We start from the raw sequence: 23,953 nt of genomic DNA, 5'->3' as shown, positions 1-23,953 counted from the left end.
GTGTACAAAATAAATAGCCTAAAGAGCATAATCTAAGTAGCATAAGCTGATCTAATAATTTTGTCTCTTATGCTTCTAGCGGCCAATCTTTCTGATACCCTAAAGCTTGCATAAGACGATGAATGTTACTACTGCAACTTCCAACTAGTCGGTGGATATGATGGGCTTTTGATCCGACAAGGACGCACGGAAATGGGGTTACCCTACACCTTGGCTGGTCTGGACAACACCAACTAACAGGACCCAAAGATAATAGCTCTCAGGTTTAATTATTTCGTCTCTATTCAGATTGTGCGCTCTATTATCCAAATCATCTAGACTCTTTCCACTCTCAAGCTACAGTAGCTTATCCTGTGGCGGCACGTCCCATCCCGTCTAACTGGCTCTCACCAACACCATCGCCAACTGTCTATCAAAACATCTACCTTGGCAGATGCCCAGCACTAAGGCCATCCTTACCTCAATTGTCCAATCATCAAAGCTGACGATCTACCCCATGTTTTCGCTAGATGTACTTTTTGTGTTTATCTCAACCCTAGAAGATGTGCATGTCACTCCCTGACCAATCGTCGTCCATCTTCCAACAACGTGCCTCGACTTCACCTTGTATGACGTTCCAGAGCTCAACTCAACCCCAAACTCTCCTCCGGATCTCGAACATCTCGACACGCATTGACACGCCCCTCGATACACCAAGACTCGCAAGTTGAATCAAAGCCGTCTCGAGTGAGACATGCTCTGTTTGTTTGGCTCAGGGTCGATTCAGGGGCGAGACAGACCGTGGACGTAAACCGGTCCATCACCGCCATATGTCGTGTGCTTCCATGTCACTCTAAACAAGGGCTTATCTGATGAATGCCATTGATGCAGCCTTTAGCCGTCTGGACCGGTTAAAGATCCGGTCGAGTGTGACCGTCTGTCTGGAAGTGCAGAGCAGCCATCAGAACTCGAACATGATCAGAGTCAGAATCCCTGCCTCTGGGTATTCCACCTTGACGCATCAATGTTGAAAAACCTTCCAAAAGATGGATACAAACCCACAAGCCTACAGAGATTTCGCTGTCATCTGACTCTTCCACAATGGGTCTCTCTGTCTGCCAAGCTGGCCTCGAAAAGCTAGAGACGAAAGACGAAAGGCAACAGCCCTAATTTCCCAGCAAACTCTGATCGCGATGAGATATTGCGTGGAACTGCACCTCTTAGATCCGACTAATGAGATCTCTGCGTCCAAGCAGGCCTGTCTTCCCGGGACCGGAGTGGACAGACAAGTTTTCCGCCCCGGATTCCGCCATTGTCGCTCTTAGCCTCGAATATCCAGATAACTTCGAGGATGAGGTTGCCCACCAAAGCAAAGTAAAATGTGAGTCCGCTGTTCCAGATGGCCTCAAGGCATCATCCTAGAATCAAGAGACACGTTCTATCCTGCTTCTAGTCTACCCGACGGAACCCCTTCCGGCCCTGAGTTCAGCCAAAGCCTTTTACTTTGTCGCAAGCTTCGATTAGAGCCATCGTCGATCTAACAACCCATCCACATACAGACCATCCAGAAGCCATGTGCTCCGGGTATGGTTGCACCACCAGGGGCGTGGATTCAGGGCGCAAAAGTATGCTCATCGTTGTCCATGCGTCTCAGAATGTAGACAAGTGAAACTTGGCAAAAGCATTGCCTGCTGTCATGATTGACATTGGCAAATCCATTCGTAAGATCAATTATAGATCCGTGAGTTGTCACGGATTCCTGGCGAATCAGCTCCGGAACCGCGTGCTCATGGGTGAAGGGGACTGATGTAGGGAGACAGCATTACATGCCATACATTATGCATCTCTCACTGAAACCGGAGATTCGGTTAATCAAGTACTTTACTTTTTTCCCATATTCAGCACTTGGAAGAAGCGGTGTCAAAATCGGACGATACGGAAATTAATTGCAAGTAGAGCTATCTACGTACCAAGGAAACGGGAATGTTGGTAGTCGCACGTGGTTGCATCAACAGGCAACGAACGTGTCTCTAGCTAACTAGATTCATACGAAACAAGGAAAGTTACTGTGGTGACTCGATATTGTTTTTTGTTGAGATGGACCTTCGCTCTGAACTGTTGTTTCTCTGAACATCGGTCACTCATCAGGCATAGCTGCTCATGGATTGTAATTGAATGTGATTTTTCATTGAATAGTTCCACATTGAGGTATCTGCCTACCGTACGCCAAAAATAAGACTAACACGCCGGAATCTGACCTGTATTGTTCGTATTGTCATGTCTCATGTCCCTTTAACCCCTTAAACTCCTGGCATCTTCTAAACTTGAAGATGCTCGGCTATCAACGCCATATGAATGATGAAAGTCCCTCCTTTTACACATGCCGGATAGAACTAGCCCCCCGACGAGAGTCGAGAATATTTGTACAACATATTGTGGTGTCATTACCATGGGCTTTGGTGTCTTTGACTCAAGATAGGTGATCGTATCGTGAGGCTCGTGCTACCAACGGGATCAAATTGCTCGAGCATAATATCTGCTACCATATCAAATGGATCTTGCGACTCTTCGGTCTCGAGATCGCTCTTAGCAGGATCTGTAGAAGTTACCGGTTGTCGCAGTTGGTCTGATGCAATGAATGCATTAGCCATAGCATCTGGCAAGGGGCTACCGACAGTGCACTGTGATTCTGATGGCAAGAGACGCTGGTTACGCCGGATGATGGTCCCTTGAGAGACAGCGTTGAAGTGTTTCTGGAATCTGTCGCCATCTGACGTGGGCAATTCAGATATAGGTGTATCCGGTGGCGGGGAGCCCTGACGTTTGGTAAGAGAAGGGCATGGCATTGCGGGCATGCTCGATTCTGAAGTTCGCCAGTTGGGTAATGGCGCAAAGGAGACACGGCGCTCAGAACTCTTGGTTTCCCACGGATTCTTGATTGCTGAAGCCAATATGGCCTGTGTGCTGGGAAGACCACCTGACTCCCTCCAAATTGCACGCTTGGTTTTAGAGCTGCGCTCATTTGACCCAAAAGAGGCAAACGATTTGACCGAGAATTGGGGCTCAGGCGTTAATGCCATGACAGGAGTCGCAGGTATGTATTCCTTCTGCATATGAGCATTGGCTTGAGCACCAATAGCCGGCGTGGTAGACTCATGAAGTACTTCTCGATCCTTCTTCCCAACAACGGGTGTTTGCTGGAAAAGGTCGACTGGTAGATCCGCCACCTTGCCTGTCCATGGAGATTGCTCTTCTGGACTGGCTGGAACTACAGCGATATTCGTCTGCGATTGCCCTGATCCCGAGTCTGTTGTATGCAACAGTCCAGGAGACAGCTTGTTCGTTGCCCAAGGACTCTGTTGGGAGAAAGGAACTGGAGCAATTTCCTTTGAAGCCGAATAATCTAATTGCTGCTTCGTATGTTCGTCCACAGGAGTGATGACAATAGTCGGCGAAGTGTCGTGATTCCATGGCTGGCTCGAGTTGAAATCCAGACGAGTGTTAATCGCCTTGGGAGTTGAAATGACTTCTGTTTCCTTCTCTTGGACAATCACGGGACTCGTCGCTTGGCCCGACGGAGCGGCGATTCCCCCACTGGGCTGTGATTCTTCCGGAGGAGTCGCGGTTGCAGAAGGGTGATTGCAACTACCGGGTTTCAATAGCCCAGTTGCAGAAGATGTTGTCTTCAGCTCTTGATCTACGGTCGAGATTTGTGGTGTCTTGTTGTTGGACAGTGCCGATGGTGACTTGATATCCAGAGTATTCTTCTCGCTGGCCCTATCGCTCTCATCTTCGTCCTCGGATTCATCTCCTGACTCAGTGTCACTAGCCTCGAGATGCTCAGCAATAGTCAGGTCTTTCTCGTTCTCAGGTGCCTCTTGCATATCCACATCCACATCCTGAGCAATGTTGTCTTGCTCAGGTTCATTAACAAGTTCCAGAGCAACTGCAGCGGTCGAGTTGCAATGAGATTCTTCAGAAAGCCCAGAATCAGAAATTACTGAACTGTTTGCTGAGGACGACGAGTCGGTAGTGCTATCCGTTGATTCCTGAGGATGCTCGACTTCATTGAGCTTTTCACTTGAAGTCGATAGCAATGGGTTTGTGGCGTCACATGAGGGTGCATCCAGAATCTGAGGATGAATACGGTCCTCTACTGGCCTGCCATCTTGCAAATCGGATATGGAAGCAATACTGTCCATATACTGGTCGTGGGAAGAAAGGCCAGACCAAGAGTCTTCGTTGTCTTCCGCCATAACTTCATCTTCATCCGAGGTGGTCTTGGGAACTGGATCTAGCCTTGGTCGCATTTTAAAGCAAAAACTTTCATCTTCCTGTGTCTCAAAAGCTGGGCCAGTGACATTTTTGTTCAGTATAGCACTCAGTGGCGCTGCAGCCGGCTGTTCAGAGATGGGCCGCTGTTGGGATACCGGAGCCTTGCTTGGTGTTTGTTGCTGAAGGGTGCGTTGTGATAGGAAGCTGACTTCTGGGTCCAGAACCGGAGTGTACGGTAACTGCGATAAGGGCGATGATGAGTCTGCGGAAGTGTGGTCTGATGCGGTGTCATCACGGGATAGCTCATCTTCTGAAATATCAGGGTCGTCCCGGAGCTGTGAGAAACATCGTCCTGTTGCAACAGTTGAGGACGGCAAGTGATCCGGAGCACTTGTGGTAGACTTGTTCATTGTCGGAGTAGTTGGTGTTGGAATTTGGGGTCTGTTTCGGATCGGAGTGTCGACAGAGCCTGATTCCATAATGTCTTTTCGTTGACGCTTATTCGCCAAGAGTTTCAACCACGAAGAACCATTTGCTTTTCTCTTTCTCTCAGACGCCGATGTTTGAGTGTTTGACGACCAGAACTCATCTTTCAGTCCCTCCTCTGACTTGACAGTATCCCTCCATTGTTGAACCTTGACCAACTCATCATCTTCAAGGTAAGGGTGCGTTTCGGTCTCAGAAGTCTGGTTCAGGCTTTCGGGGCTCGGGAGGTGGCATTCCAAACTGTCGTGCGGGGGAAGGGTCTCTGGCATCGATAGATTGCGCTTGACCTTGGCGGACCTAGCCAGCTTCCCAGGTGAGGTTCTAATTATCACCGGGGCTCCAGTACGTTGCTTTGATCGCCAGGGATTCAACCAGTTTGCTGATTCAAAGGGGCCTTTGAGCCCTGCAGTCAAAATGAATGGAGTTTTCCCGTCAAGAAATCGTTGGCCTGCCGCTTCGTATCGGAGCTTTCGTGAGGCAGGGCTATCGTAGTTTTCGTCTTCTGATCCTTCGTACAAGACATCGTCGGGGTCGCAAGTCGCTTCACAGTAAATGGTATCTTCTCCCCATCCGAGAGCGAGCTCGTCCGCTAGCGGGTCGTCACGCTGTGGTGCCATAAATCCGGTGTTGGAGGGTTTCGCCCTCCACGTCGTCAAAATTTGTCTTTGATAGCGGCATTCGTAGATTGATACCCTTTTTTTGGTAAAACAAGACTGCTGTGTCGCTTAACTTTGATCGTGAACTGGAATGCACGGCCGGTGATCACCGGGGAAACATGCCTTACAAAGGTCACGTGCCAGCGCGTAAAGTGGTTTCAGCACGTCATGACTTTAGGATAATGGCCATGACTATCTCGTTTGTTCGTGAATTTGTGATGACAAACAATAAGTATGGAATAATAATTTATTCAAAGTATTAAATAGTTGCATTTAAGAAATATGCTGTCGTGAATGTTATTTCATGATGTTCTCAGTGCAGGCCAGCTCTATAGACACTATAACAAAGAATCTCCCCAGTAGCCTATCGTCAGCACGGTGTGGGATGTATAGCCAGTCAGCAATCAAACAAAGAAAGATAAGACAGACTTTCGTACTGTTACGATATCGTTAGATCCCCCACCATCTTATGTATCCGATGCAAGCTTCAGATGATGCACTAGCACGTGATCCTGTCAGGCACCATCTGTTGACACAGCAACGAAGCTAACCGCAACCAGGACCCTGGTCTTGTTTATTCCGAACTCCAAGTTCAAGGGTACGCGAAAACATCCGCCTCACGATCTCGATTTCCCCATGCTAACTACTAAACTTACTGTTTGTTTAATGTTTTTGTTGTGACTTCATTTCTATCTCTCAAAAACCTACTCTACTCTCCATCCATCCGTGATCTTAATACAGTCTCAGTCTCACTTCAGCATACAACATACCTCCCTCCCCTTCTTCTGTTCACGCGCGTCGCATGCACAACTCCTTTTCGACCCCACCATCCTCCGTCGCAATATAATTTTGTTTAGTTCATGGCTTCGCATTGACTTTTTTTACACGTTGATTTCCGCTTCTAAAGCGACGCCATGGAGCACGCTTGGCTTGACTCTCTGTCTGAGGACTGGGTTTCCCAGCCCGGTTCTGATTCATCTGCTATCCAACTTCCTCCCCTGAGCAATACACCAGACCCCAAGGCTAAACTCAGAGGCACACCGAGTCGAATACCGCGTAGAACGATAGGCACTCGACCCCAATTCTCAACCGCACACGATTCAAGCTTCAACATTCTCGGCGAACGGACACCGAACGGTATCAATATCGCGAGCCACCGAAATAAGCAGCCATCAGAAGATTTTAAGCTTGCGCGTGGAACGGTCGCCAGTAGATCTGCATCAGGTTCCACGAGTGCTTCCGTCGTCCACAATACCATTCAACACAAATCATCACCTGGAAGGCAAGACGATACGCCCGAGTGGAAGAGACGCCTGGTGTACGGCGACGTTGAGTATGGCGAACAGCGCGACCTCTTTTGCTCAGCTGCGACAGGTCTACAAGATATGTTCAAGCCACCAACACCTGGAGGCGACAACGATGGCGAGCAGCGCCAGGAATCATCCGTGATGCCGTCTAGTCCACCATCGTACCCCCAGCGCATCGTTAGTGACGACCTAGAGCCCGACCTGGACCCATTGGACGAACTCGATGAATTCGACGACCAGGAGGAACTATACCCAAACGACGTCACACCCAGTCCGAGCCCGAGACGATCGCAACGTGAAATCCAATACAGGCTCAATGTGGAGGACTCCATGTTCAGTGCACACAGTCCGCAAGACGAGGACACGCCTTCACGGCCACGGGACCAGATCTTTCGCGACCCAAGCTGCTTGAGCGCACCTTCGAATGCGAATGACAGTGCGCGAAAAGTTAGTGGACAAAGCGTGGTTCGCAACGAAGACTTCAGCCCTATCCTTATCGGTAAACAGAGTGACAAGGACGGTAACATGGATTTTGCGCCCATCGAACTGCCAGCAGACAAATTGAAAAACAAACTTGAGGCTTTACGCATTAACCAGATGCTTCTTGATCCCAACGTTGACCCCCGAACGGGTTTTGACGGCGTTAGCCCCGGTCCCTCTGATATTGCTGAGAACACTGAAGAGTATGGAACTCGAGGTGGGTTCTTGAACACCCAAAGAGGAGGTCGATCTGGGGACGGCTCTTTTCGCTTTAGAGACCTTAGCCCTGGCTTCAATGTTGACACAAGCGGAATGCTTGCTGAAGAGTCTCTACAAGCCAGCACCCCAAAACAGTTCCCTTCCATCCGAACAAATACTACCAACCCTTATCAGTCAGACTACTTTAACACTAGCCCTACTGTCCCTCGGGCCCCATTCCCTAGTCCTGACAAGCAGCATGTGTCGTCTGGTCGAAGTGCGCCATCTGCTGGAAGCCCCTTGAAGCTTTTTGGCCCTTATGATACATTTACCAACCAAACACTTCTCCGACGCATCAGCCAGTTTGAAGAAGGTTTGTCTGGTGAGCGTTCTGGACACTCTCTCGGTCCGCATGACCAGTTTAATTCTACTATTCATGAGAATTATGAGCCCATGTCTAGCCCTTCTTTGCCTGCACTAGCCCCCAATCCTGTTGGCCGCAACTTTTTTAGTAGATTCGGTCTTGGTGATCTTGAAGGCTATGAGTTCAGCGAGGAAATTTCTTACGCCACCCAAGGAGACGTCACGGCTTATTCCGACAAGGAAAACGACGCCCCTCAATCATCGGCCCCTCAATCCCCAGCCTCTCAGCAACCGGAACAACCTTCATCTCCTGACGAGCGTTCGGAGCTTCTCGTTAGCAGAAGTCGTAACAAGTCAACATCATCAGCCACAAGCAAGCATCACAAAACAGCATCCGGTTCCAGCCAGGTCCGTAGTAAGGCGCTGGGCCCGGCGAAGGGTGCACTGGGCAATGGCAATATTTCGAAGCGCGACAGTGGCTCAGAGGGTAAGAGACCTCGAACGTCTCCGTCCAAGGACCCGACTCCGAAGCGTAGACGCACGCTTCATCGGGCTGATATCGCTTTTGGTCGTGAGTTGCTGGAGGGTGTAGAGGCTGCAAGTCGTGACATGCAGTCCGCAATGGGAAAGAAACGCAAGGACGCACGACCAGGCGAGTACCAACTTGCACACCCCAGTGTTCTTGCGATGCGAACAATCCTTCAGCCGCAAAGTCCTACGCATAGTCGTAGATCATCACTTCGTGGTGACCCAAACAGGACATTCGACTCGGAGGGTGACGACATCAATGACATGTCGACACATACACCCGGAGCCTCACAGCAGGGGATGCTTGATGCTACAACGGCAGACCAGAGCGAAGTTGACCGGAAACCATCGATCATGACTCAGGATTTCGTCAACCAGGCTGCGCAGATTATGGCCATGATCCGAAATCAAGTCAGACAGCCAGGCTTGTCTAGTGTCGAGGAATCAGAGGCCGAGAATGTTACGCCTGAAGCTGAGGATGCTGATGACTCGTACCAGGAGTCTACTAATGAGCCTCTGTCTCGTCCTCCCAGCCGCGAAGGCAAGCCCATGTCAAGGATGCCTCCCTTCCAAGAGGATCCAGAACTCATGAAGAGGTTGAAAAAGTACCAGGAAATCAGCGATATGGGCGATCTTATCACCTTGTCTATGCGATCCATGGGTTTGGTAAAGGAGGCAATCCTTGCTGATAAAGAAATCGAACGACAGCTTGAGGGATCGCAGCGCAGCCAACCAGACAGTGCCAAAGGAGAGGTTATTAGTGACCCGCCTAATATCCGGTTGACAGCAGGCCCTTCCCACGATGGCTCCTATGGAAGCCCTACACGATCCCACTCTTCTGGAGGTGACACTCACAGGTCATATCCCACAACGTCTTCACATGCTTCCGAGACCAGGAGGACCATCATGCCTGAAAGCGTATCCCATCTCATTCCCGATCGAGTGGGTAGCATGTATCTTGATAAGCAGAACAACATCTGGATTAAGAGAAAGGAAGCCCCTGCTCGCCAGCCTATGAATATATTACCATCAGACAGCGACGATGATCCTTTTGCAAGCATCCCGGACCTGTCTGTTGATCTGACCAGAGAGATGCAGAATCTTGTCATCAATAGCGAGAAGAAGCACAGTGCTGCTCGTGGTACAACCCCGCCCACTAGTCCTACAAAATCGAGTAAGTATCGATCTGCTAGAGGGTACATGACACTATCCCCCAACGGGCACTTGAGTCCGGATATGGCCAGTCTTGCTCGAGAAGAATTTGAGAAACTGGATGCTCGAGTATTGGAAGACTCGGAACTTTATCTAGACCAATCTATGGAAGACGAAGGAAGCTTCAACGATGACAGGGCTAGTAGTACCCCCTCGATGAGTGCAAAGAGGCGCAACCTTACTATCACGTTTTCCTCGCCCGTGGCATCTATCATCCAGGATGTGGTCCTAGCAGAGGACTTGGATAACTTGGAGGATGACCCGGAGCTTCCCACCATGCACCAGAACAGTTCACCACCCAAAAAGTCACCAGGTTCTGCAAGCGTCGCCAAATCAGCACTGAAGAATAACGGGCAAAGCCGCCATCACCACACCAGCTCACGAAGCGGTCCGGCCTTTGTGCCCCGTCCCGTTTCGCGAATCGACGAGCAAGACGAGGACAGCACCATCGAGATGCCTTTCGACGATCAGCGACAAGTCAGCATCATTGGAGATACCAGCGTCGTCAGTCATAAAACACCTGACGCGCGCCGAACCAGTCTCAGCTTCGTTGTTAACCGCACGCCTGGCAACAACTTCTTCCAACCGACTCCTGATGACAGTGTTTTGATCGGTCAAAACGTTGGAAAGCTTTCGCTGAGTCCCTTGTCCGAGTTTACCTTTAACAATGCCGATTCGTCGTTTGGCTTCGAGGTCAGCTATGTCATGGGCCGTCGACATGCAGCGACAGGCAAAGGCTCTAAGAAGGTTATGTCTATGACCATACGTGACCTCGTGGATAAACTTAGTGAGGTAGAGCCATATGAGCCTTACTGGGAAGACATAACAGAGCTGGATCTTCATGAGAAGCGGCTTGCGAGTCTGCATATGCTAGACCAGTTCTGCGGCAAATTGGTGACACTTGACGCCTCAAAGAACGCCTTGGGACATCTGGACGGTGTGCCATCCAGCGTTCGGCAGCTCAAGGTGTCCCAGAACATGCTGACCGAGCTGACCTCGTGGGACCATTTGATGAACCTTCAATATGTGGACATCTCTGGTAACGAGGTCAAGAGCCTATCGGCACTCAGAGGTCTAGTGCACTTGCGAAGTATTCGCGCGGACAACAACAAGCTTACCAGCCTTGATGGTCTCGATACCCATGATGGCCTCCTCAACCTTCGAGCTCGAGACAACCTGATCGAGGAAGTTGACTTTGCAATGGTGAAGATGGAGCGCCTCACTGAACTTGACTTGGCAGGCAACCAGATATCGTCGATTCGAAACTTGGAGCACGCACCAGTCCTGGGACGTTTGAAGCTCTCCAAGAACAAGCTTACAAGATTCACCGTTGCTTCCTGCATCAAGGCAATTCGACAGTTGGACCTCAGCGACAACCAGCTTGCTCGCTTGGATATCAGCAATATGCCCAACTTGCACACATTGCACGTTGACCGCAACCGCATCACAGAGTTGACAGGTATCAGCCGAGCTCGAAAGTTGGACAGCCTGAGTCTCAGGGAGCAGCGGGCCGATCAAGCACTCGATCTTGGCTTCCTCTCTTCAGCTTGCGAGATCCGGAAGCTGTTTCTCTCTGGAAACTACCTGGGCACTTTTGAGCCTGCAGTTGACTTTCTCAATTTGCAGCTACTTGAGCTTGCCAACTGTGGTGTTCAGGCGTTGCCAGGCAACCTGGGTCAACTGATGCCCAACCTTCGAACCTTGAACCTGAACTTCAACGCGATTCGAGATCTGGAACCTCTTCGATTTATTCCACGACTCAAGAAGCTTTTGGTCGCTGGCAACCGGCTTGCCGATTCAACAGCAGTGACGGAGCTACTGATCGAGTTTCCACACATTACCCAACTCGATCTCAGAGATAACCCTGTTACACTCGGATTCTACGCACCTATGCAATTACTGGTCCCTACAGATCGTAATGGATATGTTGACCCATTCATGCTGCCGGACGCAGATGTGGAGCGAGACGCACTTTTCTCTAGTCGACTAGATGAAATGACTAAACTACGACGACGACTACATCAGATTGTATTTGCAGCAAGCTGCAAGAGGCTACGGATGTTGGACGGGCTCGGCCTCGACCGAGAGACGGTTCTAGCTAAAGACGCCGTGTTTCAGACGTTGGTTGCCGAGGGCTTGTTGCCAGATGAGACGCTCGTTGGCGAGGGTTCGTCGCCATGCAAAGAGGCAACGGAGGGAAATGAGACAATAAGAAGCAGCCGTTGGAATGCGGAGGATAGCTTTGCTTAAAGGGAGCATTGCAGTGTACAAAAGAAGGCGGAGAGAGGAGAGGTGTATGCATATTTTGAATGAGGCGTTGTTGGAATGTTTTTGATAATGACTTTTGATTTTTGTTTAATCAGGGGCGCGAGAGGACCAGGGAACGGTCGTCAAAGGGGGCAAAAGGGTTTTTAACGAATGAACATGGCATGGATTGCCACTTGGGATTTGGCATTGGTAGGAGTTAATGGGTTGTCTTATTACGAGTTATTACTACAAGTGTCTTATGCATACATGAATTGTATGAATAGACGGTATAGGAAACCATTCTGAAGATTCTTAAAGTGAAAGGATGAAACTCATGAATCGTGAAATGATTTATTAATTACAGGGCGCACTGACAAGGGAGGTCCTGTCATGCGAGCAAAGGTTGTCGGTTAGTATCAGGTACTTGTTCTAAACGGTAGGTAATCTTCAAGGGTATAACCTTGTTGAAGCGGGTAAATTGATTGCATAATGAAGTCACGCTGATCGTGCAGTAGGCGCATCGACGTCAGAGATGTGCAATTTTTGAAGGTAAGCATTTTGTTGATCAACAACATGCTGAGGCTGTTGTTGAAGCCTTATACCAAGCAGTTAGATGTCGCGTGACAAGACGACGAGACACATACTTCAAACACGTTCTCTCACACACAAAGGGAAACTACAACGTCTGTTTCTCTTGACAGCTGAGACAAGTGTCGAATTGTTATCCTTATTGGATCTAGCCTTAACCTGAAGAGACACGTTCTGGAATTGCAAAAGGGTGCGGGAATCTTCGGGCTGTTGGCCAGGCGTAGTCTAGCTGGGATGGCCCTGGAGATGAAATCTATCTTAGTGCACGAGCATGTAAGTGATCCGTCCAGTTTCCAAGATTGTGTGTTGCTGTAAATAACAACATCCAAGCTTTTTTTTTTTTTTGTTCTCTTCTTTGGTGTTGGCTTGGGCTCCTGATAAAGAAAACCCAACCCAATCGTGGAGACGGCGTCAGGCACGCTTTTGATATGAGAGGTTGATTGAGGGCTAGTGCAGTAATTAAAGGGATGATTATCCTCCTGGTGGCTTTTTAGAAAGGAGAAGCTTGTTGATCGTCGTAGATTTGCCATCCATTTCGGTGTTTTGTCCTTTTCATCAATTAGGCATGTACCAGATACAGAACAGGCAGGGCTGGTTGTTGGTGTAGAGTGGGTGGACAGGCCAACGCATGCTCTCTAAAACAGCCCTGGAAACCAATCACTTTTGTGGAGGGGACGGTGGAGGCCCCGGACACCTGGACAATCTAGAAGGGCATAAATCACATCGCTAGCACTTCCATGACACTGGTAGAGTGTCGATGTAGATGTACCTGTACTTTGACTGTTGGCCTGGCACTTTAATGTGCAGACCAGACAACATCTTGATTATGAATACATTATTAAATAAATAAAAAAGAATCAATAATCTCTGTATTTTCTGTGAGTCTCGTATCATCAAAACATCTTCTAGCTGCTTCATGTCCCTTCTGCCGAGATCGCCACCTCTTACAATATTCGGCCAACATCTTCATCCCATATAGTACATGTACCTGATACAAACCCCTCGGTTGCCTTTTCGATCGCACACCCTCATCCTGTCACACCCACACCCTTCCTTAATGATTGATTGCTCTGCTTGATGGCTCGCTCATCAACCTAGTCCAGTTCTCTCCTTCTCCTCCATTTTACTTCATTTTCCTCTGCAACTCTCTCTCAGCATATTCTCGTCAATAGACAAACAACTTGTCACCACTCTTCAGCTATGGCGACGGCCGTGGAAGCCGTCGACCCCATGTCGTCACTCCAGCGGTCCGTCTCCCAGCACAGCAGCGCTTCATACGCATCCCACGCCTCCCACGTTTCCCGCACATCCAACCGCAGCAACTCCAGAAGCACAAGTCTCCGATGCCCTCGTGGACGAAAGCGACCCAGTCAGCCAGTCAGCTCTGCGAGCAGTGTTGCTGCCAGCGACAAGAGTCTCACCAGCTTCCCTAGCTTTTCGCCCGATGAGAGACCCGATAATGATGGCTTCGACTTCCATGACAGCCCTGCCGACGATACGCCCGTTCCTCAGCCCGCGGTGCCCGAAACTGGCCGTAGTTCAATCGTCGATCTTACAGGAGGCTCCGATGTGCGAAGTGCCTTGTTCGAAGAGGATCACCCGGTTCGCAAGGTGCCTGGCTCGTTACACAACGCCGACGATGAGCACCTTCAACGGTTAATATCGCGCCACGGCGCCGTTGGACTCATTAGACAAATCGCCGAGGACCTCGCCCAACGAGATGCCCAAATCTCCAATATGCGCCGCCGTGCTGATGAACGAGAACGTGCTCTACGCAAGATTATTCGAGAGTGCGGCCTCTCCAACCTGGATCTCGAAACTCGGCTGCGGACCGTTGAGGCCGAGCTCCGCGCAGCCGGCAAGGGACTCCGGAGGGAAGATACCGGCTTAAGCGACCTGATGAGCGATGCGATGCAAGATACAGTAGGAGTTACAGCATATGGCGAGACGATAGCCAAAAGCTCTACCATTCGAGCAACCAGTCAATCTGCCAACACCTCCAGTGAGAACGGCAAGGGCACACTAAAGGGGTGGAAGGATTATCTTTGGGGTTCTGGAACAGCGAAACGAGCCAGTCGTACCGGCAGCGTAAACAGCGAAGTCAACCCTGCGACTGTGATACGATCACACTCTAGCATGGATCGACGGCCAACGTTGCAGGATGACCTCTTTAACCCCCCAGATTCGCAGCCAGTCCGCAGTCCAAGTCGAGCCTCCAGTATTCAGTCAGGCGCTACGAGTGAGCGAAAAGCTTCATCGTCAATTGCAAGCATGGCATTGCGCTTAGTTGCTGGCGGAGCTATCAGCACTCGTGAAGCCGAATCTCGAGGCCGTGCCGCGAGCAACACTTCCGTCAAGGGCGGTTCGCTTCGCGGTGTTTCGACCACAAGCAGTCGTGCGGGTCAGACTCGAGCTACATCGGTTGCTGGAGGTCCCAAGGCTTTGATGGCGATGCGTAGAGCGACACCAGGACCATCTGCCCAAGGATCAGGCAGATCGCAAGAGCAAGATTCATGGGGTAGCATGCGAGGTAGCCCCCCAGACAACTTATCATCACGACAAGAGAGCTATGGGCCTGTTGAGATGGATGCTATTCGGTCACCAGAGTCTCAGCCACCAACATTAACACATATTTACAACAACTTTCCCAATAGCGAATACCTAACCGATCGGTTTGGTTTCATTTACGATCAGCGACGCAAGAAACGTCAGCGAGAAGCAGCCCAAGTGGCTCGACATATTCGCAAGGGCAGCCGCACAACAGAGATGCTAGCAAACGGCCGAGCTGGAATTTCACCCAACGTGTTGGACGATGTCCCCAGCCCCAAAGGAAGCATATCGAGTGAGGGCCGTCCCGAGAGTCTCAACAGCATGGAGGATCGCAATGCGGAAGAGGGCAAAACTAAAAGATGGACGGATTATCTCAAGATTGCGACCTTTCCCACAGAACTGCTGAGTCACACACCGAGCATAGCTATACCATCGATAGAAGTGATGGAGGGAGCTCAAACGCCGGAACCCGAACTGCACCCTACAGAGCCCGTCAAGCCAGCAATTGTTTCAACAAATTCTGGCTTAATTCCATCGGCCAGTACAACCACAGCCGTGGACAGCGAAACCTCTCAACCTTCTCAGTCAGAGTCGTCGATTGCGCTCACCAAAGACGATACCGAACCTGTCAAGCTGCTACTTCAACAGCTGAGTGATGTGCACGATGCTCTCCAGCGCGATAAGACGGTGCGATGGAACGATTTCCTGCGCAAGGTGCGTGCTGAGCGGAAGCGTGAAGGTGATGCGGCCATTGCCGCTGCCAAGTCAGCTGCTGATGCACGCTACGAACAACCTGCCATGATTCTACCAGAGACTCGAGTAGCTGATGGAGAGATGATCGGAGTCTCAGGACTTGGAGTAAAGGGCAAGGTTGGGCGAGCCAAATGGAACGAGTTCAAGACCCTGGTACTGGGAGGTATTCCAGTTGCTTATCGCGCCAAGGTGTGGTCTGAGTGTTCAGGGGCCACTGCTCTTCGTGTTCCTGGTTATTACGAAGATCTAGTCGCTCACAGCGGCGAGGACGACGATGCTGTCGTTGTCAGCCAGATTCAGATGGATATCAACCGAACACTAACGGACAACATCTTCTTTCGCAAGGGTCCAGGTGTGAAAAAGCTGAACGAAGTGTTGTTGGCGTATTCCAGACGCAACAGGGACGTCGGTTACTGCCAGGGCATGAACCTGATTACCGCCAACTTGCTGCTCATCATGCCATCCGCCGAAGACGCTTTCTGGATTCTGACATCAATCATCGAGAACATTCTTCCTCACGGCTACTACGACCACTCACTTATGGCTTCACGTGCAGACCAACAAGTGCTGCGGCAGTATGTTGCACAGGTCCTTCCCAAGCTCTCAGCACACCTTGACTCTTTGTTCATCGAGCTTGAGGCGTTGACCTTCCAATGGTTCTTGTCCGTATTTACAGATTGTCTCAGCGCCGAGGCTCTTTTCCGTGTCTGGGATGTTGTACTATGCACCAATGACGGCAGCACGTTTCTTTTCCAAGTAGCACTTGCGCTACTCAAGCTCAACGAAGGAAACTTGCTTCAGTGCAGCACACCCGCCGGAATTTACACATACATCAGCCACCAGATGACAGAGCATGCTATCAGTATCGATGGCCTGCTTCAAGCAAGCGAAGGATTACGAAAGGTTGTTCGACGTGAAGACGTTGAGCAACGAAGAGAAAAGGCGATACAGGCAGAAAAGGATATGATGATGGCCCGTGATGGGGACTCAGCTAGAAGCAAACCCACCGCCGAGACCGAGAGCGAAACTGGCGAGGAGTAAAACTCAAAGTACGAAAATGAAGGAAGACTAAGAAGTACATGATAGAAAAATTGGACATGGAGGATTGGACACAGGAGCAAGGGATTTTACTTGGAGTTTGCGTCTCAGAAGGGCCATGATACCCACTACCCCCCGCGATATATAGATGTATTGTTCGCCAGGGGAGAGTTGATACATTACGGCGTTGGGATATTCGAATTGCAAGGTTATGATGTTGCGAGGTATTCACTTGTTTTTATACACGAAGAGTATAGCGATATTACACGAAGAGATATCTTACTTTGATACGTTGCTTTGATTATACTGTGTGACGACTCACTGACAATCTTGAGAGGAGATGTGAGTATAACATAGCTATGATACTAGGATTTACTGTTAAGCTCATACCTCTTCTTAGATTGAATAGGTCTCACTTCCTAACATAACTATGATATATATCAGTTGAGGTCTATCTATCCAGATTGATACACTCTTGGCATATGGGATATCCACAACATTCACAGCTCCATACAGGTCAGTGTTTTCATCTCGTGTTATTCATTTGCTATTTGACATTTAATTCGGAAACTAGATCACCCATCGCCATGCAAAAACGTGTTTCATGTCTCACTCTTTCTATTTTGGTATCTGGTCCTTGCTTTCCCTTATTTTCCCATTCATATCCAAAACATCCTATCGCTTGATAATGTCGGTAGCCATCTGTCTTGCGTGCTGAGCCATGATGGCATCCGCAATCACCAGCGCAGCCATGCCCTCGACAATAGGCACCGCACGAGGCACAACACAAGGGTCGTGTCGGCCCTTGGCAGCGAGGATACCCTCGCCTTGACCGTCGTAACGCGCTGTGGTCTGGTCCTGGCTGATGGTGGCAGGGGGCTTGAAGCCGACCTTGAAGAAGATGGGCATGCCGTTGCTGATACCGCCCTGAATACCGCCAGAGTGGTTCGTCTTGGTCTGGAGCTTGGAGCGGGGGATGCCTGTCTTCTCAGAGGCCGCGTCAAGGGCCGGGGCTGGCACGAAGGGGTCGTTGTGCTTGCTGCCGGTCATCTCGGCGCCTTGGAAGCCGGAGCCTAGCTCGAAGGCCTTGACGGCGGGGATGGACATCATGGCGTGGGCGAGGGTGGCCTGCAGCTTGTCGAAGCAGGGCTCGCCGAGACCAGAGGGCGCATTGCGGATGACGCAGGTGACGGTGCCGCCAGTGCTGTCGTGGGCGTCTCGCAGCTCAGCGATGCGTGCCTCCATGGCTCGACCGTAGGCGTCGTCGGGGCATCGCACGGGGAGGTTGTCGTCAACCTCTTGGCGGGTGATTCTCTCGGCGAGACTGAGGAAGGCAGGGTCAGCGCTCATGGAGTCACTGTCGCCAAAGAGCTTGATGTTTCCGACAGAGGTGACAAAGGCAACGATCTCGATGCCGTAGGCCTCCTTGAGCCACTTCTCAGCGACAGCACCGGCGGCCACGCGAGCAATTGTCTCACGGGCGGAGCTGCGGCCACCGCCAGATGAGGCCTTGGTGCCGTACTTTTCGAGGTAGGTCCAGTCGGCATGGCTGGGACGGGGGTAGAGGTCGATGGTCTTGTTGCCGTAGTCCTTTGGTCGCTGATCCTCGTTGGGAACAGTCAGGAGGATCGGTGTGCCGAGAGTGACGCCATCCTCAGTGCCGGAGTGGATGGTGACTCTGTCTTTTTCGTTACGGGGCGTGGTGATGGCGGATTGGCCAGGTCGACGACGGTTGAGCTGGGGCTGGATATCAGCCTCTGTGAGGCCAAGGTTGGGAGGGCAGTTGTCGATGATGCACGAGACAGATTTGCCATGAGACTCGCCAGCGCTGCAAGAGCCAAGAGTGTCAGTTTCTGTTTCTCTGTGTATTCGTTAGAGGAGGGGGTGGTAAATCACTTACGTCGTCACCCGGAAGAATTGTCCAAAGCTGGACATGATGGGCCTGAGTTTTGTTTTAAGTGGTGATGATGCGGGTTTTGGTGTTTATGGAGGGGGAGAAACGGGGACCTGAAAGAGGAAAAAAAAAGATGGCGGCCGTTGAGAGTTTAGTTTGCAATCGACAGAGGTCGAGAACTTGTGAGGCTGGAAGTTTGACCTATCCGATGTCGGTGCCAGTTTTTTTACTTTCTGTGTCCTTTGTCTTTGATTTTGATTGAAGCGCGGGGGAGGGGCAATTCTACTGGTCGATGATGTAGTTGATCAATTGGGTCAATAGAGTCAATTGAATCAATTGATTAAAGCAGTTGATGTAGATAGATTATTTCCAAAGAATGATAAGATAACTATTATGCTTATATATATGTATGTATATCTAATACGGCGACATCGGGCCAATTGCTAATGTGACTCAAACAGACATTGTTGTATTCAGTCAGGCCTTCCAAAAAGTCTGGATAATTCATCATCCCCCACCACACGCTGTAACTTTCAGGGCGATCCCACTGTAACTAAAAGAATAACAGGGTCCATCATCATCCACTACAGAGTAACAAAACGTCATGGAAAGAGTATTACCGATCTGGTTTATCAATCAACCGATCCATGGCTAAAGACACTCACGCTGCGAATCGGTACTTTCCACAAATGCAAGGCACAGCGATATCACTGGGACGGATGCCACCGCTACTGTCCGTTGAACCGCCTCTAAATTTACAGGCGCTTCAGTGTACATGTGTCACTGTTTCGAGTAGGTCCCCAGTGGGTCCTGTACCTCCTGGAGCTTTCCGGGTGATGCAAGGCTGAGATTTACTAGTAGATAGCTTCAACAGCAACAACAACTCACCAGGCATAACCCTTCTTGGATAGAATTCATATCTTTACATCACTTCATCGCCTAATCATTAATCCTCAACACTCTCCCAGTACTGGAAGTAGCCATTGACTCATCTGTCATCATGATGCTCCTCAAACGCCCCTTGCAAAACTCAACACCGAGGTCAATATCACGACTCATTCCCTCACTGTCAACTATCCCCAGACGCCAATTCACAGATGCAGCATCCCACTCATCCAACAAGATACAAGTCTACACTTCAAAATCCCGTGACCCCTTCCTGAATCTCTCTGTAGAGCATTATCTCCTCCAAAAGACACCCCCTGAGTCAACAATCCTCTTCCTCTACACCAACGACCCATGCATCGTCTTTGGCCGTAACCAGAACCCATGGATGGAAGTAAATCTCCCGCGGCTCGACAAGTTCCGTAACGATCCTGCGAGTGTGGGTTGGACTGGCGGGCCGGTGCAGCTCGTGCGTCGTCGTTCGGGGGGCGGTGCTGTCTTTCATGATGAGGGAAACGTCAACTTCAGTGTTATATGCCCACCTGCTGTGTTTGATCGAAACAAGCACGCCGAGATGGTTGTGCGAGCACTCTCGTCTCTTGGAAAACCAAATACTCGGGTCAACGAGCGACATGACATTGTCATGGACATCCCCAACGACCCCATCGGAACCTACAAGATTTCAGGGTCTGCCTACAAACTCACTCGTCTCCGATCTCTCCATCACGGCACTTGTCTCCTCCGCAGCCCAAACCTGAAGAACATCTCAGGCATGCTGCGCTCACCTGCCGAACCATTCATCAAGACCCGGGGCGTCGATAGCGTCCGTAGTCCCGTTCGAAACGTGGGCATCGAGAATGCCGCCTTTGAGGGTGCTGTATTGGAGGAGTTCGCACGCATGTATGGCGATGCCCAGGTCCGTGAGGAAATCAGCGACAAAGTGCGTGAACTGGATGTCATTAGCAAAGGCTACGACGAGCTACAATCTCGGGACTGGATCTATGGCCAGACACCACGGTTCACCTTCTCATCCTACCCATACACCGAAGATCCACGGGAACGACCACAACTGGAGTTTGACGTGAGTCACACCTAATACCAATACATGACAAATAGGCTAACATAATCATAGACCAAACTTCGCTTCGATGCCAGGCACGGTGTCGTTGAAAAGTTCACAGCTCAGGGTGCATCATCTGCTACGGAACAAGGTGACTTGTCAGCTCTCGCGTCATCATCCATCTACGACGTCTCCAGCTGGACCGCACAGCTTTCCCAAGCTGGTATCTCCGACAGAGAGGCGGTAAAGGTCGGGTCATGGATGGACAACGTCCTGGGAGTCGACTTCACGAAGCCTACGCAATAATACTGCTCTAAAGAGGCTGCAACTTGATACGCGCAACGTCAGAGAGGCAAATACGAGCAAACCGTCTCATCCATGCTGCCCGTCTCTTTCACTACACTACTACACCACTTCGTTGCCCCGAGCATTCCATTATCTTCGTTGGTTTCCATGTCTCACTCAAAAAGCGTGAATCCGAATAGACCCGGTGACTGCCTAGTCGATTGGTTAGCATGTGAACTTTCCACAACGGTAGAAATGGCCACACACTTTTCAGGCCAGAACAAGGCTGGCTGAGCCTCGTACGCGTCGCGTCTAAAGGGCAAAAAGACGCGTTGCCATCTCATTTATCGCCCCGTAATGGGCCAGACCTCGAACTATGAGATGTTGGAGTCGAGCAACATATCTCGGCTGCCAACGGGTGGGAAGCTTGGTTGAAGCTAAGGGCATCACATGGCTTGTCAGCCGACCTAGAATCCATCACACATCGAGACTCCCAACATTGCCCAGCCTTTCGACAGTGCAGTCTGTGCTCAACACCACCCTTCCTCAGCCTCCCGTTGTCTGATAGGCGACCGTCTTCATCCTGTCTTGCTTCCATATCCCGCGCACTGTCCAGATCATGCAACATGACTGGCCGGACAGCTTCAACAAAAGCTCAACGTGTGGCTGCTAAGCAGACAGCTGCTCGTACGGGGAGGATAGTGAGACATTTTGGCGGAGATTTTGGAATCAGATCACAACCTACCACGTATTGGGATAAAGGGGGCAAGACCCTGGGGGCTCATGGGGTTACAGCCTCCACCTGAGAGTGTTCAATATCCTGTTTTTTGAAACAAATAGAGATATCCATGTGGTCCGGCAGACGAAAGGAGATGTTGAGATCTCAAGATGGCGGGTCCGGGAATGCGGGCTCCGAGACATGCATTGCTGATCTCGAGCGGTTATCGCAATTTCATGAGTTTATTGCAGCGGAGTTGGAATGGTATTTTTGTTCGTCTTCAACACCCTGGACCCTAAGAGGCGATGCAGTGGCCAAAGTTGTATTGATTGCTTGATATTTTGTACATCACCCAGGGCGTAAAGTCAACGGTTTTGCTCGACTGAAACTCGAGACTCAGAACTCGGACCTGGGCTTAGGGCTGAAGTAAGCCATGTCAGCCATCTATTGTTATGTTGGGCGTTATCATGGGCCCGATTTGGAAATAGAAGACTTACTATGTAGTATGCCGCTCACCAAATCATGTCATGTATGTCAGTGTATCATATTCCTCAACACGACTCTCGACCAAAGTGGTGGCCGCATTCGTATCAACACAACCCTCACGAGACGATCCACCATGTCCAAAAATTGACGAGATGATCAATAGATGATCCAGGGTAAATAATGGATTATTAACCCACCAACAACTCTTCACCAAAAGACGCATCATCTTGACGTTAGGCTCAGACATGCCCTCCATATCTCCACACCACCATTAAACCAACCATGCTAGTCAGTCAGCCAGCCGTGTCTCCATTCTCATCACCCTCTAGGGTCCGCAAAAAGCGAACATGTTGTGCATGAGCCTACCCCAGGCCCAACAAATAACCTATCAATGCGATTTCCTCATTTGGCGGCCGTACAGTTGCACTCCAAAGTCAAGCTGCGCATTCCCGTTTGTGGCGTAAAAGACCACATACATGATATCAAATTTGTGGGCGTTTGATTGGTACTTGCTGTTGACAGCAGATGCAGAGTTGACCAGGACCAGTCCTATCGTGATCAGAGTGCAGGGCTCGATGCCAGTCAACATGTTGTGATAATAACATTGCACTATCACTCTGCACCGGCGCAGGTGCTTGGTCTAACCATTGAACCTTGCTCCGCAAATATCGACTAGGGCATTTAAAACGGAAAGTGTGCTTTGCATACGTATGTATGTCCTGTAGAGAAAATGGTGGTTGCTTTTTGTTCGATCCCTGTTCCCAGCCCGACAATGGGCGCTTACTCGCACTGGCTAGTAAACGAAACGACGCATTTGTACCCGTATATAGTCAACACCGAGGCAAATCAAGAACCCGATATCAAACAAAACTCTCAAGGGCTGTTAACAACCACCAGCTCCGTGGTCCGAAACTCTGGAGCGCAACTGTGTGACAAATCCAGGTAGTCTGGCGCTCAGACAATGGAGCAGTGTCTCCGGGAAGCTAGTGCATATCTTGTTTTTTCTTGGTTGCCGTGTACTGCTGGATCTGAAGATCAATTGTAGCTGCGATCCCTGGCGGAGGGGTGCTAAGGTTTGACCATCGAAGCCAGGTTCTGTACAAGGCAGGGGTAATGCTGGGTTGCCAATGAATGGTACCTCGTCATCAAGTCCTCCTCACAGTGCACCTCGATCTTTATTGTGGTCGTCTTGGCTATTTCACGAGCAGCAAAAGTGTCAGCTAAACATGGCTTCGAGTGGATGATCCTTTTCACACAGACAGTCAACGGCCTGGACCCTGCTAGATTGTGAAAATGTGACATGTCGCTTTCCGTGCCATCTGAAAAGAGCGTTTGCGGAACTTGCTGAGCCCAATAGTCGAGACATGCAGCGTGTTGCAGAGCCTTGCCTGTTTTTAAACGATCAACCAAACAGCCGTTTATCAATTGCCGAGAACGAGCAGCATCATGGTAAAATTGAAACGGTCGACACCTGATAAAGAAACAATGTTTTTAATTTACACAGGTCCATGTGATGGTGTTGTTGCTGATCCCTGGCGTATGTGAAGGGCCATATCAAATATGACAAGACCAGAAATCCCAAATTGGAAATGCAGACATCCAACTTGTGTTGTTGAGATGTCGAACAAAGGCGTGTCTAACTTAACCACACCGTGACGACTTTGCCGAGCTGTCTTGCTCGAGCGACTCGCTCAATGAATCTGATTCGTCAAGCAATGCCTGAATATCCCGTCTTTCCCTTTATGGAATATTATTCTTGGCAATGTAACGCTCTGAACCCTTCTTTTAATCATGACGGAACAAGTGCTACGCCTCATTTGCTGGAATTGTCAAGGACACCACCCTACAGTACCGTCGCTTACGGCGGCCTCAGGGTATCAGAAAAATTGACCGCTGGGAGCATAAGAGACAAAATTATTAGGACATCTTATGGCTCTTAGACTAAGCTTCTTAGACTACTTATTT

The 23,953-nt window shown here is 50.0% G+C and overlaps 5 protein-coding genes across 5 annotated transcripts; 3 read left to right on the top strand and 2 right to left on the bottom strand.

The window, feature by feature from the left end:
* Window positions 1–2,423: 2,423 nt before the first annotated feature.
* FPSE_07451 (uncharacterized protein) lies at window positions 2,424–5,357 on the bottom strand (the record flags this gene model as incomplete). The annotated part of the gene is made up of 1 exon (XM_009260569.1): window positions 2,424–5,357. The coding sequence occupies one exon, from the start codon at window positions 5,355–5,357 to the stop codon at window positions 2,424–2,426; it is 2,934 nt and encodes a 977-aa protein (XP_009258844.1).
* Window positions 5,358–6,310: 953 nt separating this feature from the next.
* FPSE_07452 (uncharacterized protein) lies at window positions 6,311–11,734 on the top strand (the record flags this gene model as incomplete). Its single annotated transcript, XM_009260570.1, has 1 exon — window positions 6,311–11,734. The coding sequence occupies one exon, from the start codon at window positions 6,311–6,313 to the stop codon at window positions 11,732–11,734; it is 5,424 nt and encodes a 1,807-aa protein (XP_009258845.1).
* Window positions 11,735–13,519: 1,785 nt separating this feature from the next.
* On the top strand, window positions 13,520–16,663 carry FPSE_07453 (uncharacterized protein; the record flags this gene model as incomplete). The annotated part of the gene is made up of 1 exon (XM_009260571.1): window positions 13,520–16,663. The coding sequence occupies one exon, from the start codon at window positions 13,520–13,522 to the stop codon at window positions 16,661–16,663; it is 3,144 nt and encodes a 1,047-aa protein (XP_009258846.1).
* Window positions 16,664–17,335: 672 nt separating this feature from the next.
* On the bottom strand, window positions 17,336–18,595 carry FPSE_07454 (uncharacterized protein; the record flags this gene model as incomplete). Its single annotated transcript, XM_009260572.1, has 2 exons — window positions 17,336–18,488; window positions 18,561–18,595. 2 exons carry the CDS (start codon window positions 18,593–18,595, stop codon window positions 17,336–17,338), a joined length of 1,188 nt encoding a protein of 395 aa, XP_009258847.1.
* Window positions 18,596–19,554: 959 nt separating this feature from the next.
* On the top strand, window positions 19,555–20,805 carry FPSE_07455 (uncharacterized protein; the record flags this gene model as incomplete). The annotated part of the gene is made up of 2 exons (XM_009260573.1): window positions 19,555–20,520; window positions 20,572–20,805. 2 exons carry the CDS (start codon window positions 19,555–19,557, stop codon window positions 20,803–20,805), a joined length of 1,200 nt encoding a protein of 399 aa, XP_009258848.1.
* Between the last annotated feature and the right edge of the window lie 3,148 nt (window positions 20,806–23,953).

Source organism: Fusarium pseudograminearum, chromosome 1, assembly GCF_000303195.2.
Source record: "Fusarium pseudograminearum CS3096 chromosome 1, whole genome shotgun sequence".
Classification (NCBI taxonomy): domain Eukaryota; kingdom Fungi; phylum Ascomycota; class Sordariomycetes; order Hypocreales; family Nectriaceae; genus Fusarium; species Fusarium pseudograminearum.
Note: the sequence above shows the minus strand (reverse complement) of the source record. Positions and strands in the feature narration are given on the sequence as shown.